Raw genomic sequence first — 22,974 nt, forward strand, 5'->3', positions numbered from 1 at the left:
CATGACAGCAATCTTCAACACTGGTACGTTTAAAAGTATTAAAAAGCATTCAGCCAAACTTCATTAGTCACCACGTTCAATTAGAGATGTAACCACATGAGTCAGTAAGACACCTGTTTCTTCTTACTACAAACCAGTAAATGAAAAAAGCCACACAGCACAGCTTCTCCAGAAGCTCCTTATCCAACCAGAGAATTCTGGACAAGTAGTCAGCTCCAGCAGTACATTCTTCAGGTCGCCACATAAATTGCATATGTTACCTAAAACCCACAACACTGTGACTTTTGGGTCCATGTGTACAAACCTCTAGGCCATAGTTCTGCTGAAATATAGTTAAACAAGATAATCAAATGTACACAATCATATATTTTTCAGCTATAACTGCCTAAAATTCCAAGTTGGATTCCTAGCACAGAGATGTTTAAGAAAACTAGATAATGACTGAGTCACATTCTTCATGGGAAGGAAGGACGTGGGGGACACTTGCCTACTTCATGTGATCTCAATGAAAGAAAATTTCTTTTTAATTGAATCAGGTCAACAATAGCACAGTTGCCTAATACTACATTAACATCTCAGAGAGTCTGACTCAAATTGGCCAAAGGAAAGAAGGTTTAAAATATCAATTAAAATTCCCTGTTCCTGCCAACACACCCAGCCTTGGCTCCAGAGCCTACTCCCCAACTGCCTCTAACTGAAACAAAGGCCAAGTTAGCCTGACCATACTCTCTCCTCACTTATTATTTGCACTCACCATGCACTCATCCAGAACAGGGATCAGAAATAATACCAGATGACTGAGGAAAGAAAGCAGTCACACTAAGACCTAATCCCACTTGGGAATATAGCTGCACAAAGAATTGTTTGCTAAAGAAAAAATGTTCTCATGTGAAAACAGTCATGAACAGAGAACACCTTAATGAGAAATGAAGCTAATTAGCAAGAAAACAAACAGCAAGATTCACCCAGTGACTTGCTAACCCAGGAGTTTGACTTAGATTCAGAGAGCCATTTATGGATGTGAGCTTGGGAGAGTGGTATAGTCAGTCCCAACAGGAACTGTTCCTTCTGCCCCAGCATTAAACAAAATAGGTTATTTCTATGGCATAAGTCCCTACTATGTCCAAGGACAGAGGTAAAAGAACCCAAAATATCAGAGCTCTCACTGGTGTCCCAAATAGGAGACTCAAAACCATTAGTCATGCTAGCAAATCTCAGCCTTAAAGGCAATTCCAGCATCTGCGGTAGCGTCATACCAAGTGACTTGCTTTGATCTGTGAGCCGTGGAATCTATCCAGTAATTTTATACCTTCACCCACACATATAGACTTTAAAAACCCCTTTTCTTTTGAGAAAAGACTGCACTAAAATTCTCCAGAATATGTTTACTTTGCACCAAGGATCTGCCAGAGGGAGGATGCTGCAGGGTGAGTCATGCATTCTTCCCTGCCCCAGATGTTCAGTGCACTTCCTTCCAGCCCATGGCCCAAGGCTTCAGTTCAGTTTCCCAGTTTGGCCTCAGCACAGTGACTCCAGATTTACACTGCTAGCATACTCCAACTTTGTCCATGCCTTGAACCAGTCTGAAAACAGCAGATAAGCAGCACATTATACATGCCTAAAATTCCACCGAGTGTATTTGACTGCCATTGTAATACTGGTAAAGAGAAAACATGAAAACAGTTCATGTTACAGGGGAAATTGGGGCAGAAATTATGCTTCCACACTCACCCCAACTGGAAGCAAACAGCAGGATCATTTCCAGTTTATACTCATGAAATGTTGCTCGCTTTTGAATTAAGCCAGCAGCTACTGACTTTCAGACATGGGCTATTCTTACCACCAGCTCTTAGTAAGAGGGTAATACCCTTCCTTTGTAGTTTCATGTGTGGGATTTCTGACTCGTCATCTCCAGTGCAGTTCAATGTGCTCTGTAGGGGGTATCACATCAACGGTGTCTAAACTAGAGCTACTTACAGACTGAGCTAGGACACCAAGAGCTCTTGTTCTGCTCGTTTATCCACTTCTAAACAATGCTGAAGGTGTTGTGGTCACAAATCTGTTTGGGCAACTAATCTCTAAAAGTTTGGGGTCCTTCTCTCTACGATACTGACTGTACACTGTGTGGCCACCTGATGTTTAGGATGGTTGGAAGCCTTTCAGTCCCTAAGAGAAATGAGGTTTGAGGTAGGACATCCTTAGCAAAATTTTTTTGTCTTAAGTCTCCTTTTTCACTTCATACAATACAATAAAGAAAATAGAAAAGAAGCTGTATGAGGAGCAGTTGGGGTCACTTGGTCTATTTAGCTTGGAGAACAGAAGACTGAAGGGAGGCCTCATCACAGTCTACAACTTCCTCGGGAGGGAAAGAGGAGGGACAGGCACTGATCTCTCGTCTTTTGTGACAAGTGACAGGACCCAAGGGAATGGCCTAAAGTTGTGTCAGGTGAGGTTTAGATTGGATATCAGGAAAAGGGTCTTCACCAGAGGGTGATTGGGCACTGGAAGAGCTCTCCAGGGAAGCAGTCACAGCACCACACCTGACAGAGTTCAATAAGCATTTGGACAATGCTGTCAGGCACATATTGTGACTCTTGGGGATGGTGCTGTGCAGAGCCAGCAGCTGGGCTCAACGATCCTTTTGAGTCCCTTCCAACTGAGAATATGCAGTGATTCTGTGATTCTGTAAGTTTGGGGGCACGGTTGACACCTGAACTGCTGAGACTTGCTTGGAAGGGAGTGATCTTGACAGAGGCTGTGATGCAGGGTTTGGTGTCTGATCCAGTGGGCTTCAAATAAAACTCTCCCATTTCAAAATAGCAAAGTTCCCTAATAGGAAAGTTAGGAATACAGCAGAGAGATGTATTTTAAATCTTATGCCCAAAATTGCCTCAAGATGGATAGATAATAAACAAGTCCAACAAATTAACCCAATGGCTTGAGCAGAGTTCTTATTTTGGGAGCTTTCCCATGTCAAATTTCCTTGTAAAACTGTCAAACTGTGGTTTAATTTTCTTAGGGACAACACAGCTGCTTACATTTGGTATGCCAGGTACATTTTCTAAACACACCAATGTCAAATCATCTTGTCACTAATGAGACTCCAGGAGTTCCCACCAGTACTAATGGGATTTTGCATGTCCTCTACCACTGCAGGGCAATTTTCTGTTAAAAATAAATGATAGCCAAGAGTGTTTTTTTCCCATTGCAGAGCTGAAAAAATATACTCCTAAGAATCCCATATCAAAAGAGAAAGAAAGGCTGAGGACTGAACACTGACCTTACAGACCATCAAAGGGCTCATGACAGTCCAAGCTTGAGAAGGAATCCATTCTTTTGCTTAGGAAGTAGGGCAGCAAAATGGATGCTAGGTGAAGGCAACAGGCCCAAAAGTGAAAACACGGTTATTTGACACAGTAATCATGCTTCTTGGCCCCCCAGTCCACTCCAATAAACATGGTCACAAAGACCATTTCAATTTTACAGCAACTAAACGTACCAGTTTGGAGGAGAATTGGGAAAAGCACTCCAGGATGTCTCTCACAAGAGTAAAGGGGAGCCTTAGGTAGTCAGCTATAATGATTCAAGTTTATAATCTAGCAGGACATCAGTATTATCACTGCTGAACGTAGTTTTGCAAATTCAGTGTCTTTTGTACGTGTTGCTGAAAATGTGAGAGAACTGGCAGCAAGGGCTCCCACAACCTCATACTGAAGTGTTGGATCGCACCTCATACTCCCCTCATAAATCTCTTCCAGTGTGGAGAGGCTTCCTGGATGTATCCTGTCAGCTAGTTGACTTGTCCTGGCTTGTACACTATGGAAGGGTTATCTGGAATGTTGTCAGAGCAGGCTGTCCAATGTCTGCTTTGGGCCTAAGGTGAAGAAAAGGAAAATTTTCACCACTGACAGTGATGGTGAAACCCAGAATTTTCTAGCAATAGTACCTTTTTTGGAAAATAAGTATCAGTTGAAGCTAATGAAACTCCAAAGACCTTGAAATAAGAAATTCTCCAAGTCCTAACACAGTGAGCCACCATGAAAAGTCAATGAAAAGTCAGTATGATAATATATTTTATGACATCAGTACTGCTGAAATCAAATTGAAGTGGACACAGAAGTACAATTGAAATCAAATTTAGGTAGACCCAGAATGTCAGAAGTGATATTTTGTGAAGCTGCTCAGTAAATATTTGCCTGGAGAGCTTCTGTTCCATGGATGGAGGATGCTACCCATTGCAGAACATAAGATTATCCTAGAGATCTTTTACACACATTTCAGCTCCCCTAGGTCTGATGTATAAAGAAAGAAAGTACTCACAGAGCCTGATGTGTGCTCAAGATTCCTTGGAGGTTTCTCTGCCTAAAATCCTCAGTCAGTTTTTCATGAGTCTGAACAACATATCCTGTATGGAGTGTTGTTCAGGAAGGATTTGGAAAGGCTTTTGGGAGGAAGAACCTCACCTCATCCCCTCCTGTACAAGCACAGAGTCAAGAATGAGGACTACAGTATGCGGGAGGATGGGTCAGGAGTCTATTTTCATGTTCAGGTTATGTTTTTGGTTTGTTTTCCTAGGAGGACTTCTATCTCTGGAAACTGGAAGGCAAATACAGGTTCTGCGATGCTAGAACAGATTGCAATGACAGAGAGGTAAGGAAGAGTGTTTCAAGACAGTATGAGTTATTCTTGGGTTAGAAGGGAGGAATTGTATTTCCGACTTTGGTTAATTGAGAGAACTGGTAAGAGAGGTCTCCTGAGAGGCTGGATAAAGACTTTAAAAGACCGAGTGTTTTCTTAAAAAAAAACTAAGGACATAAAGGCAAACTGTCTTATTTTGAAGAACAGACTGAAAGTACAGCTAGAAACTAACATTGCTAAATCATTAGATCTTTAGTGAATGCAACCACAGGAAACAAGACCAGCATGCTAGGTCAAGCGTACCAGTACAAACATCAGGGATAAAATCAGAAAGGTCAAAGCACAAAACACAAAGTAACATGAGGTTATTCTAAGTATATTACTAATGAGAGGCAGACAAAGAGTTTTTCTTCTGCTTAACAGAGGGAAAAACTGTTAGCTGAAGTGCTGAAAGCACATTTTTGCTTTAGGCTCACAAAAGTGGTCACTGTCTAAGGTAAGGTCTTCTCACTGCTGAATAGAGCAGAAAGAATTCCCTCATGCATCTTGCAGACTAAAATTTACAAATGTTACTTCCATGTATTTAAATCACTGTGATATTTGCTAATACTGCAACTGCCTGACACTGTGGACTCATGGTAACATGCTTTGCTGTAACTTCTATCCTGCAGACCTAACACTTGTTCTCATCATTTTTCTCCATCCCATCTAAGTAGATTATTCATACATTTATAGAATCCATAGATTACATGTAGGCATTCATCCTTAGTGAATTTAAGATTTTTTCAGATTGTACCCCCAGTTTGTCAGGTTCATGATTAATTCTGACTCTGTCCAGTTTTGGGCACCACAACTGAAGAGAAATAGCAAGGAGCTGGAGAAAGTCCAAAGGACAATAAAAGGAATGTTCAGAAAAAAACCTAATGAGCTGTTGAGAAAAACATGCAACAATTCTATGTAGTTCTATGTAGTTTTCCACCTTTTTCAGTTAGCAGACCACTGATATTTTTCCAGTAGGGGTGTAGACTACCCTGCCTGCAGTGCAGAGGTTCACTCTCCTTCATTAACTGTTACAGACCTGGAAGAAGTTGCCCACAAGCTGAACACCTCTTCATCCTAAAGATGAAAAAACCAAAAGAGCATAGGGTCTTTAAATATATGAAAGCCTGTTAACAGGTATTTCTCACTACTTACAAGTATAATACTGCAAGAAAAAAATTATAGCTTGAAAGGTTCCTTTGAACATTTCCTATATTTTCTTAAAGTAAGGTTAGCATAGCACAGAAATCGATGCTTTGAAGGGGATGGCAAATCTCTGTCCTCTCAGACCAGATTAAAGAAATGTCTCCTCTTGGGAACACGAGAGTTGTGCAGGCAACCATCAAAGGTCCCTTCTGCACCTTTAGTTCTGTGAAACAGGGAAGCGAAGCCCCAAATCAGATGCTGAAGGTGACTCTGCAAGACCCTAACAGTACTAATAGTGGGAAGTGGACATGATGATGCATCCAGGCTGTTTATAACACAGCTGAAGCTAGACGCATGAAGGGTAGACATTACCTTATTGCAGTGTTGTAGGACTAAAACCCAGATTCCTGCCAGCCTACAACACTGCATTTTGAAGGTTCATTTTGTTAAATGTACCACAATTAAGCACTCCAGCCTTATTCAGCCATAAATGCAACAAACCCTGTTGAAATCTGTGAGTTGCCAGTGCATTAAACAAGGCAGGAATATACTCAAATGCTCTGATGAGTAGGAGCAACCTGAAGTACCTACTGCACTGAACATAAGTACAAAGGATTGAAATGTTCAGGTAATGCAGAAATGACAATAAATCCTCTTAAAATGCAACACCTGGTGCATGTGCATTAATATGCTCTTCTTCCCTGTAATACTCCTATTACACCCCAGCAGCCCTGATGCTCCCAGTGCTCACCTATGGCCAACAAACATTGAAGATGTGTAGCCATCAGACTCTCTGGCATGATCAACAATTCCCTGAGTCTGGCTGCTGAGCCCAGACACCTAGAGATGTTCTTCAGGAAGAGAGGTAGTTCCCACAATGGTGCCCCTGGATGCTGGGCCACAGCAGTGCAGAGGGGTGCTCTCTGTGCCTCCTGCCTGACTCATGCAGTCCATAATTCTCTTCCTCCTAATGCTACTGACTCCTCCTCATACACTGTCTTCCTTGGGGGTCCAGGGTGAACACACTTGGTCTCCTCATTAGGGATAAAAGAGTACCAGTAGTCATATAAGCCATAATTTTTCTTCTTCCCAGAGACATTGTGTTCACACAAGTTCATCATTATATTGTCAAGCTACGGGGACTCTGGCTGGCTTCAAGGACGTAAATTTGTTCTTTAGCCAGAACAGCTCTTTCCCCAGTCCCTGTAGGGTCTGCAAAATGTCAGTGTTTTCATGAGACTGTGGCCTTCTCTCCCCTCTCTGCATCATGTCATAGTCCTGCTTACAGATCTGCTGTTCTGAGATTATTATTTTTATTTAAATGGCCAGGACCACGGCACAGCTGCGCAGGAAATAAAACCAGGCTGCCTCATTCCCTCCTCATTTGCGCAGCAGGGGGATGTGGTCCCCCCATAATATGCCTCTTGTCATTCTCGCTCCTCCTTTGACTCCAGGATAGCTAAGGGGGCCACCAGCTCACATTCCCATCCTGGGATGGATAGGGAAAAGTGCTGCAGCCTGAAGGTCTCCTTCCAACAAATAGTGCCTGGTCCATGTGATGAGACTGCCTGACTAGGAACAGCATCCAAGGGATAGAAGGAAGCAGGAGACTGTAAAAGGATAAAATTGAAAGTAAATTGTAAAATGCAGGAGCTACTGCATTACAGATCAGAGAGGGGATGGCTACTCCTTGCTAAATTCAACACTCACTTTCTGATCCTATTCCAGTCCTAATGTCCAGGACATCTTATCAGGAGAAAGCCGCCTGCATAACGGAGGGCTTTCAGGCAAAGCCAATACAAACGCTGAGGGGCCAACACTACTGGGAGATTAAATGAGCTAAATATTTATAGCTTGGCTGAATGACAACCAACTGGAGATCTGATATAAATACCAGGGAAGGAAAGAAACATTTTAAGGTGGCTTTGAGGGCAGGATTGAATCAATCTGAAATGAAGGGAAACTTTAGGCAAGATACTTTTTTTTTACTCCATCTCTTGCGAGTGGGAGTCAAGAAAGGGAGTCAAGGACCCAGCAAAACACGTGAAAGACACCTTGTAATAAGGGCTCCCAAATCACTTTGTGTTCCTATGGGCCCCAGGATGGGTGGCTGGTTTTGGTGGACTACCCAAGGATAGCTAATCCTAGGCCATGCTCTTGTGGTTTCTGCAGGTACCGACTCTGGGCAGATGCCTGCGCAGAAATGTTTGGAGGCCTGGATATCTGCGCTGTCAAAGCTGTCCACAGCAAAGATGGAAAAGACTATATCATTGAGGTGAGAGCACAGGCAACCTGAATGTGAGTCTCCTTTGGGAAGTAGATTGCAAGCACTCTGCCTTGGAGTTCACATGCACCAACATGCACCAACCCTGCGTGCTGCTGCAGTGTCTGCTCCTCCGTGCCCACCTGCATCCTCAGGCCATGACCCACTGATATGTTAGGAACTGATTCAGAGCCCCAGCCAAACTAGCAGATACACAGCAAGGTGTCAGGGTTGAAGTGCCTTCCTTTCTCAGTGTGGACTGTGAAAGGAAATGGAGAGCCGCAGAGTGTTTGGCCACCTCAGATTTCCAGCAGATGATTCAGTTCATTAAAAATCTCAGCTTCTGTTTGAATGAACCTTTCTTTGATCACTTTAAAGGGGACTTCCAAACAAAAATCCTAGTTGCACCTTATTTAAAAGAGGAAAATAAATGGTGAGAGTGTAGCAAAAGGTTCACAAGCAACAGGAGCATCTTGATAGAACAAAAAAAGAAAGGTGTATTTTCTAAAATCTTTTGTGCAGACAGCATTCACTACAGTAAGACGCCATCAAGCACCACAAAGTTACTATGGGTAATGTGTACTACAATATTTTGTATTCAGGGCTGGACAGACTGTGGCTCTGAGAGCTAAAGCTCAGTGTGCTCCTTCCCAGGCCAGGAGGCAGATATGGAGGTGGGGTAAATAGCACACTCAGATCATCCTAACAGGGCAGAGAAGGAAAAGCTGGCCAGAAAATCAAAGGGGGAAACTGAAGAGATGCCCTGGAGGAGAGACAATCCAGCAAGTAAGCAAGTGACTCTGTCAGTATGTGACTTGAAGAGACACAACATCTGACCTGCTGTAAACTCCACCAACACAGGCCAGCCGAGGAAGACGAGCAGAGCCAGCCTATTGGCTTCATGCAGGGGTGCTGACACACTGGAAAGCTATGTGTGGGAGAGCAGTCCCACCCGCTGAGGGCTGGGATGCTGATGAGAACCACATGAGCCCTCCAGTGACTGTGCATTCCTGCATTATGTATCTGCTCTCCCCAGGGAGGGGAGCAGTGACCTGTCAAAGGCCATGTGATAGAAGCGTGCTGCCAGCAACCAAACGCTGGCAAGCCTCTGTCTTTTCCTGAATTGATGGGGCCAGGGCTAATGGGTCTGCTCCCGTATGCAATTCATCAGCACCTAGAGGAGCATCCCCTAGAGCAGACTGTTTCCCTGCAGCTGGGAAAAAAAGAGCAAGAAAGCAGCCTTGCTAGAGACAACTGTAAGGACATTTGGATTGTGTCCACACATGGTTAGACATGATATGTGATTTTCATATCCCTACATATATTCTTGTGCGTAAGCCTATGTACGTGCACACTCTGCTAGTTCTGGGCTTAAAGATTATATGCCTCTGTCTGGGTATGCCTCTGGGTTTTCACATCTGCCACTGTGTGTAACTGACTGGTGAGAAGCACATCCGTACCCTAACAGCCATCATCAGCTTGCACGCAGAGAAATGCACGCTCATGCTCCTCTCTCTGTGACCAAGGTAAGCAGCAATGCATCTAACACAACACAAATCAGAAGAAACACAATATCGTTTCAGATGGGTCATGCTGGATTATCCCAGTGGAGAACCTGATTGAGCAGGCCTGATATACCAACATCTAGCAGGCATTCAGATGCCAGGCTGATAGGTGTTGTTGGGAAAGGAGCAGAGTAGTGCAATATAAGGACCAGAACAAAGCCAAACAGGTACCTTTTTATGCAGATCTAAGGGAGATGTTGACAAGTAATTAATTGCCTCCAGCCAACTTCCTGGGATACTTTTCTTGGTCTGAAACTGATCCCTTGTTTTGCTTTTTTCTTTTGATAGTGGGAGAAAAAAGTTATTTGACAGAGTGACAGTTGTATTTTCTTGGTAAGAAGGAACAGTGTGCTGTGACACTTTACAAGAAAGCATGCCTAAATGGGCTGAACAAACAAGGAATTTGCACAGTGCAGTTGCAGGCAGTAATTAATTTTCACAAAGTAGTTCTTCAGGAAAGATTCACAGAGGTAGTGATGGGCAGTGCTATGAACTGAGATTTATCACAGTGGTTTGTTGCAAACAAAATAAGATTAAGACAGATGAGTTATCAACAGCATAAGAGTAATCTTGCACACATGGTATTTGCTCTTACTTGAACTTCACCTTCTTTTCTTTTCCCATGACAAACGGCAGAATCTGTTACATTTCTGCCTTCAGAGCATTATCACACTTAGGTACCATTTTCATGGCTCATATTGAAACAGATTGTGAATTTAACAGTAAATGCTGGTAATTCTTTTTTCTTCTGCTTTAAAGAACTTTATCAGCAACATGTATGGTTTAATAATCTTCCTTCTCCTTTTTTTTTTTTTTTTTTTTTGTAATCTAGCCCATTTCCACATCTCTGCTAAGATGAAAAATATGAAGCAAGCAGAGGGCAAGCAAAATGGTCCATGTGATTTATTCTTCCTCTTGGAAGAATACGCTAAGCCCTGACTGCCATAAAGCTAAGCTATGTTACTAGACATGCTCCTTGCTGCCCTGCAAGGAGCCCTGCTCATCCCTTCAGCAGTGCCTGTCATTTGTTTTGCTATGTCCAATCACTGATTTATTTCCTTCCTTCCTTCCTTCCTTCCTTCCTTCCGCAACTTCCTTCCGCAACTTCCTTCCGCAACTTCCTTCCGCAACTTCCTTCCTTCCGCAGCTTCCTTCCTTCCGCAACTTCCTTCCTTCCGCAACTTCCTTCCTTCCGCAACTTCCTTCCTTCCCTCCCTCCCTCCCTCGAAATCACCTAACACTCCACTCTTGCACATCAGAGTGTGAAAAAACAAGCCCAGGTTTCAGCATCAGATAGGCACAGAGGGAGAACCAGGATGATCTTTTCCTGAGTCTCTTTGCCTGGGCACTTTTCCTTCACCCCTCATTCACCTTATCAGGCAGCAGCAGCTGCACCAGGAGCAGCCTCTGACCTTGGGCAGCTACAAAGGCTGGGTCCATATGTGCTGACATCTTCTTGCCTTGCCCAGCTGTTCTGTGATCGCCCAGGAAGGGATGAGTGCAATCTGTCTGTAATTCACATATTCCTTTCAGCCTGTTGATTTATTCAGTATTAGCATTTGTATCTGCCCAGTTCCAGACCAATTCACCCTTCCTGGAGTACAGGGAAGGTGACATCTCATGATTCTTTTCAGTTTAGTGTCAACCAGCTGATGTCAGAAATCACTGCCATTTTCAAAGGCCTTCCCTTATGCATGTGATTGTTCACTCCTGTATTTGCTGTCTCCCACATCTCACATTCCCCTGCCAGATACTACACTCAGGGCAGCAGATAGCCTAATCCCTGGTGCACCTTCACTGGTTCAGGTGAAACCTGCTCCAGGGTTCACTGCACCAGGGCTCACTCCCCCTGGAGCATTTGGTTTATAAAGCATCATCTTCCTGTTCAGCCACTGCAGCCACAGAAATAGGAAAAAGCAGTCCTTGAGTCGGGAAAATCAGCTCTGGGGTTCTCAGCACAGGAAAAAAATGGACTTGCTAGAGCAGATTCAGAGGAGGGTCATGAAGATTATTAAAGTGCTGGAGAACCTCTCCTATGAAGATAGCTCCCAAAACAGCTGTGGTTGTTCAGCCTGAAGAAGAGAAGGATCAGGGCACATCTTAAAGCATCTTCCCGTATGTAAAGGAGGCCCATAAGAAAGGGACAAACCTTTTAGCAGGGTCTGTTGCAACAGGACAAATGATAATTGATTTTAAACTAAAAGAAGGTACATTCAGACTACATATAAGGAAGAAATTTTTTACTGTGCAGATAGTGGTGGATGCCCCATCTGTGGAGACACTCAAGGTCAGATTGGATGGGGTGCGAGAGGAATCTGATCTAGTTGAAGATGTCTTTGCACATAGCAGGGGTATTGGACTGCATGGCCTTTAAAGCTTTCTTCCAGCCCAAACCATTCTACGAATCTATGAAAAGCGGGGTTCGGGGTGTTTTGAGCAGAGCCGGTGACTCCAGTGGGGCAGGAGCCGGGAGCGCGGCTCGCCTGACTCTAGGCAGGGTAAGGGCATCATCTAGTGGTCACACGGGCCCCTCGCACCGCACCGTGCGGGGACACGGGAGACTGCTTCTCTCTCCGGAACTGTAATTGCCATATTTCCTTTAAAGATAGGAGTGCAGAGGAGGGAAACCTGAGCAGGGACCTGCTGGAGGGCCCCCAGGAGCCCCTGGCTAGTGAGACCCAGGTGGGAATTGGCCATCCCCTGACACTGTTAGGAAGCGTCACATTCCTCGCCTCATTTCTCAACGGAACAACAGCTAAGTGGATAGTGGAAGGAAAAGCCACCTTGTGTATTTAGCCAAACATTGACATATAATTTTCTAACCTTCTCCTTTTGCCCCCTGGGCCAAGTAGGCCATGGATATAAACAACAACCCCCTTTCCATGTGTACCTTAGTTAAAACTTTCTAGGTAGCTTTTCTAGTGTTCTTAGAAGAGACCTGTAGAATTTAAACAAAACCATTGCCCTGCAAGAAAAGAGCAGAATACAAACTCAGTGAACTCACCTCACCGATTTCCTCTACTTTAAATTTAAAAAAAGAGGGTGCAAAATTTTCCATTTCCCTCCAAGAGTGTATTCTTGTGGCCTTGCCAGGGTGGAGTGGACTTCCGATTGTTATCTGAGCGTGAGTCAGTGCCTTTCTTCAGCAATTCAACCTTCAACTTTGCATTTCCAGGGATTTTAATGTTTTCTTTAAAAATAAAAGCAAAATAAAATAAACTCTTCCAACCCTGATATTTTGGTACTATTATATTTACTCCAGCTGAATCTTAACTTCATCAGAGTACAGTTCTTCCTGTGGGATTTAGCTAATGTTTGCAAAACACTTGATTTATGATGAACTGTTGAAAATCATGTTCAGGGCTGCTATACAGCTGAGGGTCTGCTGTGCTTTCAGTATTACTGTTGTGAGGCCATTTCTTACCTCAAAGACCCTTTGACAGTTTTCTTTCCCCGACCCCCACAGTCCTGCTTCTCAGTTTTCCCCATTAGATTTGTAGAACTTGCTTGGGAAGCAGCAGTTGTATCACAGCATTATCAAGAAGACAAGCAGAGACTGAGTTTATTTTCCTGCACTTGGTGCCAGTTTGGTGACATCCTATTCATTACACATCTGTGGTGTTTATTTTCCCTCTCAGGGTGCAGTGCTTTGTGTTCATTGATCCCAAATGTTTCCTGGTTTCCTCCAGTCCCTGTTGCTCTCATCTCCTCAGGCTTCAGTACATGTTGTTTCTCTTCTCCTGAGGCCCTTTAAGTTGCAATGTCACCCCGAAGTACTGTGGGACAATGCCAGAGAGACCTTATCCATCAGAGGCATCTCCTCAGGACAGGTGAAGGAGAAAATTTGTATTAAGTCGATTTAGAAAGCTTCCAGCCACCATAAGTCTTGGCTTGGCTCCCAAGTTGTGAAGGGAAGGAAGATGGAGAGTTGGGAGAAATGCATCTCCAAAAAACCCTGAGCGAAATCCCACACCTGGAAAAGTCAAGCGTGTTTCAGCATGAGGAAAGTGGCGACTGTAGATATTGACAAGGATGTGCAGACACAAAACAGGTTAATGTAAGAGGTGAGTTGAAACAGGTATCTGCCAGCAGGAAACCACCTTACTAACTGTTGTTTTTGCCTCCTGTGGCAGGTGATGGACAGCTCAATGCCCCTGATTGGGGAGCACATAGAAGAGGACAGACAACTTATAGCTGATCTGGTTGTTTCCAAAATGACTCAGCTTGTTGTCACTGCTGGATCTACACCGTCGCCATTGAGGCCTTGGGTATGAGTGAACAGAGACCTTGTGACCAAGTTATTTCCCTGAACTCCTTTCTTTCTCCCTCCTTGCTGAGTGTGTCAGGCAGTCACACATCTCACAGAGCTGAACAGTCCCATATGGGAGTGTATTGGACAGACTGACTCCTGCTCTCCCAAAGGAGACTCACAGGCTCTTTGAAGTGGGTGCCCCTAAGGAACACATCTCTCTCCCTTACTCTCCTTCCAGATAAATATGACATCACACCAGTAGCATGTCCATACATCTAGACATTCTGACTTACTAAATTCATTGATTCAGATTGAAGACAGGCATTTTTAGAGGTACTTCTAATACCCAGTTTCATTTCCGTCTAACACCATTCCTCAGGAAAGGTTTCATTCTGGTTTTTGCATTTCTGTTCTGCTTTCAAGAACAGAAAGTGGGAATCTCCAGCAAGACTTGTTCCATTCCTTACTGCAGTTTCTTCTTCAGAGATGTCCTTAGCCACCTTCATCAGGGGGAGGCTTTACTAAAGGTGAACTCATATAAGAACCTGTTACTTTTGCATTTAAACTGGCCCCTTAGTTCTTCCTGTGTACATCTATTTTGAGTATCAAATGCATCTAATTTTACCGCCACATTTCCCAGAGGCAGTTAAATATAAATGAAACACCCCAGAACATAACCTGAGTATCCAGGTGTACTTGCTACACCTCTTTCAGTATCTAACAGAGAGCCAAGTGTGAAGGTTTGAGGACAAGAAAACTGTACAACAGAAGAGACAAGAGAGTAAAAAGTTGAGGGGCAAAAGTGATTGCAAGAGACTGGTACAATTTTCATTTCCACTTGAGACAAAAAAATGGGAGAAGGCACTTCATGGTGCTCTGCCTTTGTCATATGACAGTCCATTCCTGCTAAACCAGGACTCAGCATGAAGAATATTTGGAGTAATTCCAAGTTTTAGCTAGAGTGAAGGAGTAAACATTTAATAGACACTGAAAATGCTTTGAGGCAGGGAAAGTGGTACAGAAGAGATAGCATTTACAAAGTGGAATCAAGAACTACCTTTTGAAATAGCCAAGATACAGAGTGCATGAACTAAGAGCAAAGGGCAAGCCAACAGAAACTGAGAACATGGACAGATGCATCTGTTTTCTATGTCTGTAATATACTGGTACAGGATTGGATTGGATTACAGCAGACCTAAATTAAGGCCAAAACAAAACCAAAACAAGTCTTGAAGGGATAGAGTGTCAAATAGAAGAGTCAAATAAGAAAAGTGTCTTCATTGGTAATAAAACCTAGAAATACCTGTATGTATAATCAAGACAACTAAAACCACAAACATGTTAACTAGAGTGTTTTACTAATAGAGAAAGAGCTTGGTGCCACAAACATCACAAAAATTGTACATGCTGCATTACTAATATAATGTTCTAACAGAAGTGTCCAGAGAGAAAGAGTTAAATATGTAGGCTGGTGAGATACAGAACTAGAGCTACAGATGAAAACTTCCACAGAAGCAATACAAAGAGCAATTCTGAATATAAAGACAGCAGTACTGAATACACAGAAATATGAATCCTTGAATATCCTATGGGTATGAATAGAATACCTATATTTATTATTGGACCTCTTTATACTAGTCTCTGGATTGAGAAAAACTGAGAAATTATGAAACTGAGTGAACAGAATTGACAGAGATGAAAAAGTAACAAGTCACAACAATGTGAGACTTCAGCTATCAAGAAGCAAGTCAAATATCACAGGGGGACAGCAATTCAGAGGGAGGTAAAAACACCTTGACTTTGCCATAGGAAACATCCAGGTACAAAGTCAGATAGTGAGTGTGTACCATTAGATTTAATGTCCAAGGGACAAAATTATATCAAAAAGTAAGGATATGACACAAGCGTGAGAAAAGAAAATTAACCAACTGTCTAGCAGCAAAACTGTATAGATGTTATTTGAGAGACCACTGTTTTCCAGAATGCCTATATGTGTTTCTGATCTGCTCCTGAACCAAGAATGTGAGAAATAAACTTGTAGAATTGAATGACAGAAAAGACATTTAAGACAAACGGGGGAAAATATATTTCAAATTTGGAAATCTGACATTTAAGAAGACCTTTATGTGGCAAACTACAAGTAATAAAAGGAAATGCAAAAAGGACAGAAATTAATTTTGAGGAGTAGATGGAGGAAAGAATGAAAAAAGTTGTTTGAGTTCATCAGAACAATGGACCCCTACCAAACAATTGGTACGCTCTATGGATCATCCAAAGTTTAGGGAGAAAAAGAAGACCACAGGAGTTGTCACAGCATTGTGACTCTAGTAAATGTAATTGCTGAAAGTGGGGAACTTCTTTACCTCATTGTAATTTTTCCTGATCAGAATGACACAAAAAAGAACAAAAACAGTTATTAAATCAGTGATGACTGATATTTTTAAAAAATTAAGCCCCCAACTCCAGATGGCCACATCCAGTGAATTGAATTTGGGAAGTGACTAAGCTGCCAAAAAAAAACTGTGCAATATCATTAGAAATAGTTAATGCTCCAGAGGAACTGGTGTACAACAGATACAAAATATGTGGTTTGAAAGCTGTAAGAGTAATACTGAAAAATTTAGACAAGTAAGTCATAGACTTTATGAATTATCTCAAGTAATAATTTAAAGAAGAATACAAAAGAATAAATAAATCAGCAGAAACCACAGCTCAGGGCATTTACCACATGCTTTTTTTGCAAAGAAGAAAGAAGTCCCATTAATTTCTTTTTGATTCTTTCCCTTTCATTTCATTATGAATTCTTTCATGAAGTGGTAGATAACAAGCAATCAGTCAGAATGATGTAGCTAGTCAAAAAGCCTTAGGCAAGGTAACAGATAAGCTACAAAAGAAAGCATGGAGGGGCTAAAAGGTAAAGTTTTATTGTGTAGCAGAAGCTGACCTCAGCTATAGATGTTAGAGATTTTAATTCTTGCAAACAGCAGAGGGGATACTTCAAGGATACTGCACCTGGCCATGTTGATAAATGGGTTGGTTGAGCCCAGGAGAGGAAAAGATGTTAATGACAAGTTTGCTTTCATGCCTTCAACATGAAACCCTGTCCTATGGCTACGCTGTGGTTCTGTCCCTGCCTCTCTGACCCACCACAAGAAGACCTTGGGCTGGCCTTCACCCCTTCATCTCTCAGCCTCAAAAACCTGTTTTGCCTTTATTTCTGAGATGCCTTGGTTGACTGTAGGGAGAGGCTGCAGCGGTGAATATGAGATCCAATTCCTTTTCTTTGCCTGATCTAATCAAAACATCTCACAGCATGAGAACAGGTAATTTCCATCAACACCAAGGCAAGGTTTAGTTCCCAAGCTATGTAGGGCTAGAAGCCATGAATGGAAAATTCCCAGATTGTCCTTCCCCGTCCATTTGCAAGTCCCAGATAAATAGTGCAAAAATGGACTGGCTACTTCATCACACTTATGTTAGTCAGTTGAAACTAATTTCAATGTTTCCAACTATGAAACATTTCTTCACATTTCCAGAATCACTTAGCTCATTCTCCTGACCTTTCAGGAGCCTTGAAGACCCTTTTATCACAATGTTCTGCATGTAAATAATCCAGCATGTACCAGCCTATCTGTCTCCAGCTTTCCTGGTTTTCATAAACAATTTTGTGCAATAGGCTTACTCAGACTTTTGTTAACTTTGGACCAGCCCTTTTTGCAGCAGCTCTGCATTGCTTAATCTGTTTATTAAAAAATCTGTCAAAAAGACTAAACAGCAAGAGAGAAGAAAGAGCAGATGGCACCAAATTATTTGCGCTAGTCAGGACCAGGGATGGCAGTGAAGAACATCTGACAGAGCTATATACGTTCAGTCACCACAACAGCAAATGAAACTCCGTATGGAAGACTGAAGGGTAAACTAAGCTGGGGGTAGAGAGAGGGAGAGCATAAACAATGTGCAGAACTTTCAAGTGGCACCAACCATTCCCTTGTGAAATGCTTTGTCGCATACAGGCTAATGAAAACCATTGCTCAGCCTATGGTTGTGTTGACAAGGGAAAAGCAGGAAATTAGGATGCAGGAAAAATGAACTGGCAATGTATACAGAGAACCCAGATATTGCTTCATCTGGAAAAATGTAAGCAGACCCATCTCTGGCATCTGCAGGAGAAATTACAAAGCTGGGAAAGAGAAGCTGGTGATGAAAACAATTAGGGACTTGGAAATATTCCCATGGAGGGACTGGAGGGATTCTGAAGTCTCTTGGCTTTAGAAAGGAGGTAAATGAGAGAGAGGGCAATGAAGGTTTGCAAAATAATGAATGGCCTAGCATGGGCAGGTTGTGAGAACTAGTCTCAAAACTTGGAACAAAGCAACAGAGATAAGAAATAGGAAAGACAACGAGGCTGAAAGTTGAGCAAGACTCAAAGGGTCTGCATGTAAATATGAAAACAAAATATCTGAAACTGTTGCAAAAATTTTGTGGAGCAGATAATAGGCTTCATGTTTCAGGGCTGAAGCTGGCCCATGCTTATTAGCAATCAAGAGGAGACCCCTTAGGGTACAGAGATGATTACTCCGTAGATATTTCCATGGTTCATCCCTCCTTCCTTCAGAACATCTGGTGCTGGCAACTGTCCAAAATGGGAGATGGGACTAAGAGAACCCCTCAAGCTAGATACATTTGGTAATTCCTGATTACCTAAAAAACATTCTAAATTTTAATTTCATTGTTATTCCCTGTAAGCAAACAACTTCAGTGCTCTTTTTTACTCACCTCTCCATTTTAGTCCCATGAGATTTTACCAGCCAGATGCTGCATGTGTGAATGTGTATTTAAAGAACATTTCATGACTCTACAGTTCCTGTATTACCTCAGGGCTTCTCTTTGGGGACTCTGTATTAACTAGACTGGCTTTTTTCCCCTCTAGCCTCCACAAGTTCAGCCTGTGTCAATGAAATCTCAGACTGGACCTCCGCTTGGACAACTGTCACAACCACGGCCTCCTCCACAAGGTACAGCTGTCCGATTCCCATCTCAGTGATGACTCTGAGTCCTATCAGTCTGCCTTCTAAATAACATGTATCAGGATAAATGTTTTGCTCATTTTCCAATTCACTGCCAAGCAGGCAGCAAATTCAGTGTACTATTAAAGCAGATACTGTCATATTCCACAGCAGCTCAGAAAGGGGGATGAAAATTTGATATAGATCCTGTTGATACCACTGGTAAGACTTGGCTCAGCAAAACAAGGCCACTTGAACTGGCACTGGAGCAGGATTCTGGGCACAATGTATATTGTGTTCACACAAAGCAGTGCAGTTACAAGTGTTAAGAAGTGATGAGAAGATGCTAGTGTTGTCAGGCTTGGAACAGACATCAATGTTGCAATGCCAGGATCCTTGATCATCTGTCCCGAAGTTCCCATGTCAGCAAGAGCACACCCTCAGTTCTTCCTGAGAGCAGAAGCAGGTTTGACTTATGTGGCTTGGTCAGAACAAGAGGTTTGGCTTATTGTCCTGATGTATGCTGAGGTGATGAAGCACAGGGCTGCCCCATGGGTAGCCAGATCACACCAGCCACTCAATTCACATAACTCATTAGACCCTCACTTTTGCCACCTTCCCTTCCTTTCTCCATTTCAACCTTCTACCATATTAACACCCTCCTCTAATTACCTTTTCCTCATTGGTCACAGTTTTGCTGTATCCAAAATTGAGCATTTATATGTAATCTTGGCATTCTATACTATTAGTGATATGAGCTGTTGGCCTTGCAGAATACTACTCTCCATCTGTCTCCAGTACTCCCCTTCAATCTCTGTAAAACTTTTTCTCATGTAACTCCCCTGATCCCCTGTGAAATCCAGCCAGACCTCACAACACTATCTGCAACTTTTGTCAGGTTCTCACAGTATTATCTGTCATGTCCAGCAATTTCTCATGTCATGCCCAATTGTTTTCTACATCCTCTTCAGTTCTGAGAGTTTGCTACCAAAGCAACTGAAGGCACCTGGTGATGGTTCTGGAACAGAGGTATGGATAGTGATAGGGTGCAATGTCTCACATCAAAATGCTGGGCCCGTGAAGGGACTAATGACCCAAACCAGCAGGGTCAGCTTACATTTCCCACACAGTTGCTTCTCCAGTGACTCTTCCTTACCCAAGCAGGAAGTGCTCACCAAGGATAAGAAACACCAGATACATGAAAAGTAAGGCAGGCTGAAGTGACTCCCTCTGGGGAGAGTGGAGGGACTTCTTTAGTGCTGAAGAACGTAGAGAAAAGGACAACTCTAGAGAGGAGGGCATGACACCAATGGGCCTATAAGAGAGGATTTGCCATATTATTATCCATTAAGCTACTCTGAAGAGTCTCTCCTCTTAGCAAAACCCATCCTTCCATAGACATGTTCCATGCTTGTTGCCCACCACATGCATTTCCTCATGTTTATGTCTATATGTCCCTCTCAGGTGGACCACGCCAGCCACAGGGATCTCAGCCTCCACGAACAAATGCACCCCCACAGCAGCGGCTGTCTCCTCAAGGACAGCAGCCCCAGAGTCCCCAGTCCACTTCCCCTCAGCAGCAAAGGTCACCTGGATCTCCACAGCAAGTTCGATCAGCAACTGGCTCCTCTCCAGTCCAGGCCTCCAAGGCAGGCGCGTTCCCTCCACAGCAGCCTCGGCCTCCTGCCCAAGGCCGGGCTCCCAGCCAGCCAAGCCCCACGGAAATGTCCAAGCAGCAAACCTCCCCACACCCACACCTGAAGTAAGTCTCTGACAAACTCCTAGTATCTGTAGATATTAGAATAAGGCTGTCCAAAAAGTATCCTGAGATGACATGGAGAGTATATCACCTGTTGTCAAGCGGCAGTCCCCAGGGACAAAGGCCTGCACAACTGTGAGTGACTTCAGAGGTAAATGTGTATCCCTTGGCATAACAGTGCACCAGTGACCTGTTGTCAGGAAGAACAGGTTGTATTTGACATCACAAAGATTTCACACTCTTCCTCTTGTTCATGCGCTCAGTGTTCATCGTGTGTTCTACTCCGGCCATATCAACACAGCCACCGCCTTCCCAGCAGGGTGTAAAATCCTCACAGGCTGCAAACAGCACAGCATTAGCCAGAAAGCTCACGAGGAGTTATGCCTTCACTATTTCCTAAGTGCAGGAGCTACAAAGGTACTTTTCGCATTTGGTAGCAAAAAGTCAGGGGAGACAGGGGGAAGTGGCTGTATTCATGTATATAAAATTCCAGATGGTGACTGTATGTAGAAGCACTCTTCTAGAACAGAGCACACTGCTGAACTATTGTGGATCTTTGGAAGCAGCTTTTGCTGTCACCCTTTGTGGAGAATATCTAGCTGGCACCATGGCAGGAAAACTGACCAAAAAAAAGGTCTGATGCTGACAAGAAGCCAACAGAAGCAATTTGGTATGAACAGGCCAGAATAAAACATAGGCTAGGAATAAGAAGACAATTTCTGAGAAGCAGAGAAGCAATGTTCTATAACAGGCTTTCAGTGTTCATGTTTATATGTTTATATTAGCAAGGCAAACTAAAAGAGGTGTACTTAAGGATCAAAATGTTGGTGCTAAGGATACAGTCACCACACTATACATATTTCAGATACTTTTTCCAGTCTGGTTTTGTGCTGGATACCTATTACTGATCAGAAGAAACTAAGCATGGTAGCAGGGAAAATTGGGACATTTACTTCAAAAGCACATCCTGATCTGAACTTGACCACTAGCAGATACACAGTCAGCACGAGCAGTGTGGTCAACCCAAAGATCTGCATTACAGAGTTGACAGTCAGAGCAGACAGGGTGGGGAGGGCAGGAAACAGCACACATTGCAGGGGATCTGGATACGAACTTACCCAGCCTCTGGGGCTCTCACAGCCGAAAGGCCAAGCCCATCATTCCTGGTAAGGCTGATGAAAGACAGGCAGCCCCTAATATTAATCTGTTCTTCTGTATTAGTAGTGAAATTACGTCAGGGTTTCTCACAACAGCCTCACCAAATGGCAACTGCATACTTCTAGTCAGATGTTTTCATCAACACTTACCAGTTTGGACTGAGCCACTTGCCCATGCCTCATTCCGTCCCACCTCCCCCACTTCTGGATGTCTTAGCACATGGTTATTTTCCATGCCAGCCTAGCCTTTTATCCTTGCATTTGTCTGTGTGATGAAACACAAAGCATGAGTAACCAGCTTTGAATTCCCACCTTCTCCTGTTGAGACTGAACTCTGTTTTCCCTTCCAGCAAATCGCAGTCCCTGACAAACAGCTTCAGCATATCTGAGTCATCTCAGCGAGGAAATGCCACTGAAGACGAAGCAAAAGCTGAGACCATCCGCAACCTGAGGAAATCATTTGCTAGCCTGTTTTCTGATTAACAGTCCTGCAGCTGGATCTGTGCTTTTTTCAGCCCTCACTCTACATTATGTCATACCTGTTGTCATCCTGGAATACAATCAGTGAACCCAGCGACTTACAACTAACACCTGGGTAAAGAGAATTTAGAAAACTATAGTTGTTTTAAAACAAAGAAAATATTCAAATAACGGTCTGAAAAGTGACTGTATAAAAGTGTCACTATTTCATTGGGTTTTGTGCATAATCAGAATCGTATCTGTTCAAATTACTGGGCTGTAAAGCAAATTTTACTCTTGCTAACCCCTGTGGAGTCAACACAGTTATGACAGTGCAAACTAGGTTTTAATTTGCATATAGCCAATACAATTGTTAACTTCCAATTACTGAACTTTTGTTAAGATCAAGCTAAAAAAATATTAGGCTTCTTTCAGAAACACACATGCAAAGGCAGAATCAAGAATAAGTATCCACTGACTGACAAAGTAAGCATGCTTGAGCATCCAGTGAACAGTGGAATTTCATTATAGCAACTTCATAAAAGGTCACTTTTCAGAGCAAAACTACGTTCAAGATAAATACGGTACCAGGCATCAGTAAGCACCAAAGATCACACAAGCAGGTCAGCCAGATGGTCTGCTGCTTTGTTCCAGATCACTCTGCTCATAGCAGGTAAAACATCTCTGTTT

General features: G+C 43.0%; 1 protein-coding gene and 1 long non-coding RNA gene across 5 annotated transcripts in view; one reads left to right on the top strand and one right to left on the bottom strand.

Moving 5' to 3' along the window:
• The window catches only part of SYN3 (synapsin III), a 192,169-nt gene extending 169,756 nt beyond the window's left edge, over nt 1–22,413 (top strand). The window contains exons 10-15 of one of the 2 annotated variants that reach the window (XM_053978623.1): nt 4,576–4,650; nt 7,996–8,098; nt 13,785–13,919; nt 18,834–18,918; nt 20,374–20,671; nt 22,176–22,413. In XM_053978623.1, coding sequence (XP_053834598.1) covers nt 4,576–4,650; nt 7,996–8,098; nt 13,785–13,919; nt 18,834–18,918; nt 20,374–20,671; nt 22,176–22,308 — 829 coding nt within the window. In that variant the 3' untranslated portion in view covers nt 22,309–22,413. Of the gene's footprint in view, nt 1–4,575; nt 4,651–7,995; nt 8,099–13,784; nt 13,920–18,833; nt 18,919–20,373; nt 20,672–20,842; nt 21,086–22,175 lie in introns of those variants that run through there. The other variant, XR_008437310.1, reaches the window with a different exon arrangement.
• LOC128807921 (uncharacterized) lies at nt 1,371–20,819 on the bottom strand. Of its 3 annotated transcripts, none has more exons than XR_008437312.1 (5): nt 20,760–20,819; nt 3,500–3,874; nt 3,281–3,367; nt 3,039–3,165; nt 1,371–2,829 (listed from the first exon to the last, which is right to left on the bottom strand). It is a non-coding gene; the product is annotated as an uncharacterized LOC128807921 (long non-coding RNA). The 3 variants fall into 3 exon arrangements; XR_008437313.1 differs by lacking the exon at nt 20,760–20,819 and adding an exon at nt 20,500–20,543; XR_008437311.1 differs by lacking the exon at nt 20,760–20,819 and adding an exon at nt 4,321–4,474.
• Nucleotides 22,414–22,974: the final 561 nt, after the last annotated feature.

This window comes from Vidua macroura, chromosome 5 (assembly GCF_024509145.1).
Source record: "Vidua macroura isolate BioBank_ID:100142 chromosome 5, ASM2450914v1, whole genome shotgun sequence".
NCBI classification, from domain to species: Eukaryota; Metazoa; Chordata; class Aves; order Passeriformes; family Viduidae; genus Vidua; species Vidua macroura.